The sequence below is a fragment of the Quercus lobata genome, chromosome 8 (assembly GCF_001633185.2).
Source record: "Quercus lobata isolate SW786 chromosome 8, ValleyOak3.0 Primary Assembly, whole genome shotgun sequence".
In the NCBI taxonomy this organism is placed as follows: Eukaryota; Viridiplantae; Streptophyta; class Magnoliopsida; order Fagales; family Fagaceae; genus Quercus; species Quercus lobata.
Window position 1 is genome coordinate 24014777 of NC_044911.1, and position 2077 is coordinate 24016853.

General features: G+C 47.4%; 1 protein-coding gene across 1 annotated transcript; it reads right to left on the bottom strand.

Annotated features, from left to right (window-relative positions):
• Nucleotides 1–224: 224 nt before the first annotated feature.
• Nucleotides 225–1628, bottom strand: LOC115956641. Its single transcript, XM_031074957.1, has 2 exons — nt 1416–1628; nt 225–596 (listed from the first exon to the last, which is right to left on the bottom strand). The coding sequence occupies exons 1-2, from the start codon at nt 1626–1628 to the stop codon at nt 225–227; spliced, it is 585 nt and encodes a 194-aa protein (XP_030930817.1).
• Between the last annotated feature and the right edge of the window lie 449 nt (nt 1629–2077).

Consider the following 2077-nt stretch of genomic DNA (forward strand, 5'->3'; position numbering starts at 1 on the left):
AGTTAAAACTAGGAAACCAGAGAATGTTGCAATAATTAACTTAAAACTAGCAAAACTTGAATAAAATGAGGATCCGTTGGGTGTTGCTTTCCATATCGTCATCTTTACTGGTAGTACTTTCGTAGATGCTTAGCGTTCCATGGATGTTGCAGTTGTCGCCCATTTAATGTCTCCAGATGGTAGGTTCCTTTCCTTTACCATGATGTTACTCTGTAGGGTCCCTCCTAGTTGGGGCCGAGCTTTCCTTGGGCAGGATCCTTGGCCGCGCCCATTACCTTCCTCAAGACTAGGTCTCCGACCTGGAAGTCTCTGTGCCTGACTTTGGAATTGTAGTTCTTTGCCATAAGGTTCTGGTATCGTGCCAACCTTTGCTCTGCTGTTGCCTGCACTTTGTCCACCAGGTCTAGTTGTAAGCGAAGGGCTTCATCGTTCTTACTTTCGTCGTAGTTGTCCACCCGGTAGCTTGTGAGCCCTACTTCTGTTGGGATGACTGCATCGTTCCCGTATGCTAGTCGAAATGGTGTCTCCCCTGTGGGTGTCCTTGCTGTTGTCCGGTATGCCCACAAAACATTAGGTAGTTCCTCCGGCCATATGCCCTTTTACCCCTCGAGCCAAGTCTTGATGATTTTGAGCAAGGATCGGTTCGTAACTTCAACTTGTCCATTGGCTTGTGGATGAGCAGGTGACAAGTAGTGGTTCTTGATCCCTAGCTTCGAGCAAAAATCCCGGAATGCGTTGTTGTCAAACTGCTTTCCGTTGTCAGAGACAAGCACCCTAGGTATCCTATATCTACAAATGATGTTCCTCTAGATAAAACTTCAGATGTTCTTTTTTGTGATGGTGGCTAGGGCTTCTGCTTCCACGCATTTGGCGAAGTAGTTGATGCCAACTATTAGAAACTTTAGCTACTTGACCGCAGTTGGGAAAGGGCCTATGATGTCTAATCCCCATTGAGCGAACGGCCATGGGGCCATCATGGGCATCAGTTCTTCCGGAGGCTGTTTGACGATGTTACCGAATCTCTAGCACTTGTCGTAGGCTCTGACATAAGTCTGCGCATCCTTCTACATTGTAGGCCAGTAGTATCCTGTGCGAATCAACTTGTTCACCAGCGATCGTGCCCCTGAGTGATTCCCGCAGATCCCTTTATGGACTTCTCTCATGACGTAGTTTGCCTCCTCGAGTCCTAAACACCTTAGGTACGGGCAAGAGAAACCTTTTTTGTATAGGACTTCTTTTATCAGAACAAAATGGGATGCTTGGACCTTCAGTTTTCTAACGGCATCCTTCCCGTCTGGTAGCATGCCATCCCTTAGGTAGGAGACTAATGGTGTGGTCCAGTTGTTTTCGCTACCAATCTCCTGTACACTAGTTACTTCATTTATGAGTGGAGAATTTTAAACGAAGGATAGTACTTGATCGGGGACGTGCATGTTTTTTGCTGAGGTGGCCTTTGCTAGGCGGTCGGTGCACTCGTTCTCTTCCCTCGGGATTTGGACGAATTTGATTTGGAGGTTGTCGATTCGACCCTTCACCTCCTTAAGGTATTTCTTCATTCTTCCGTTCTTGCATTCATAATCACCATTAACCTGACTGGTGATGACTTGGGAGTCGCAGTATAAGACCATGTTCTCAGCTCATGCCGCTCTTGTGAGGTCCAATCCTACTATTAAAGCCTCGTATTCTGCTTCATTGTTGGTCGTAGGAAAGTCTAGGCGGATCATGCACTCGATCTTATCTCCTTCTGGGGTACGGAGTACCACACCAGCGCCTCCAGCTTACCTGTTTGATGATCCGTCTGTATGGACGCTCCATTGTGAAACTACTTCTGCCCCCTTGCCTTCCATGAGTGTGAATTCGGCGATGAAGTTAGCTACCACCTGCCCCTTTATAGCAGTACGTGGACAGTGTCGTATATCGAATTTGCTCAGCTCAACTACCCACAACGCCATCCGTCCTGCAGCTTTGGGACTACTCATGGCTCTTCTCAAAGGCTTATCTGTCAAGACAACAATAGTATGGGCTTGGAAATATGGCTTGAGTTTCCGTGCTGCGGTCACTAATGCGAACCCTAGCT

What these genes read in the sequence shown, in the direction of transcription:
- LOC115956641 (XM_031074957.1), bottom strand. Translation starts at nt 1,628, where the DNA reads ATGGTCTTATACTGCGACTCCCAAGTCATCACCAGTCAGGTTAATGGT. An exon ending in ACATGCACGTCCCCGATCAA is followed by an intron (nt 597 to 1,415) that starts GTACTATCCTTC and finishes GAGGGGTAAAAG; the next exon opens with GGCATATGGCCGGAGGAACT.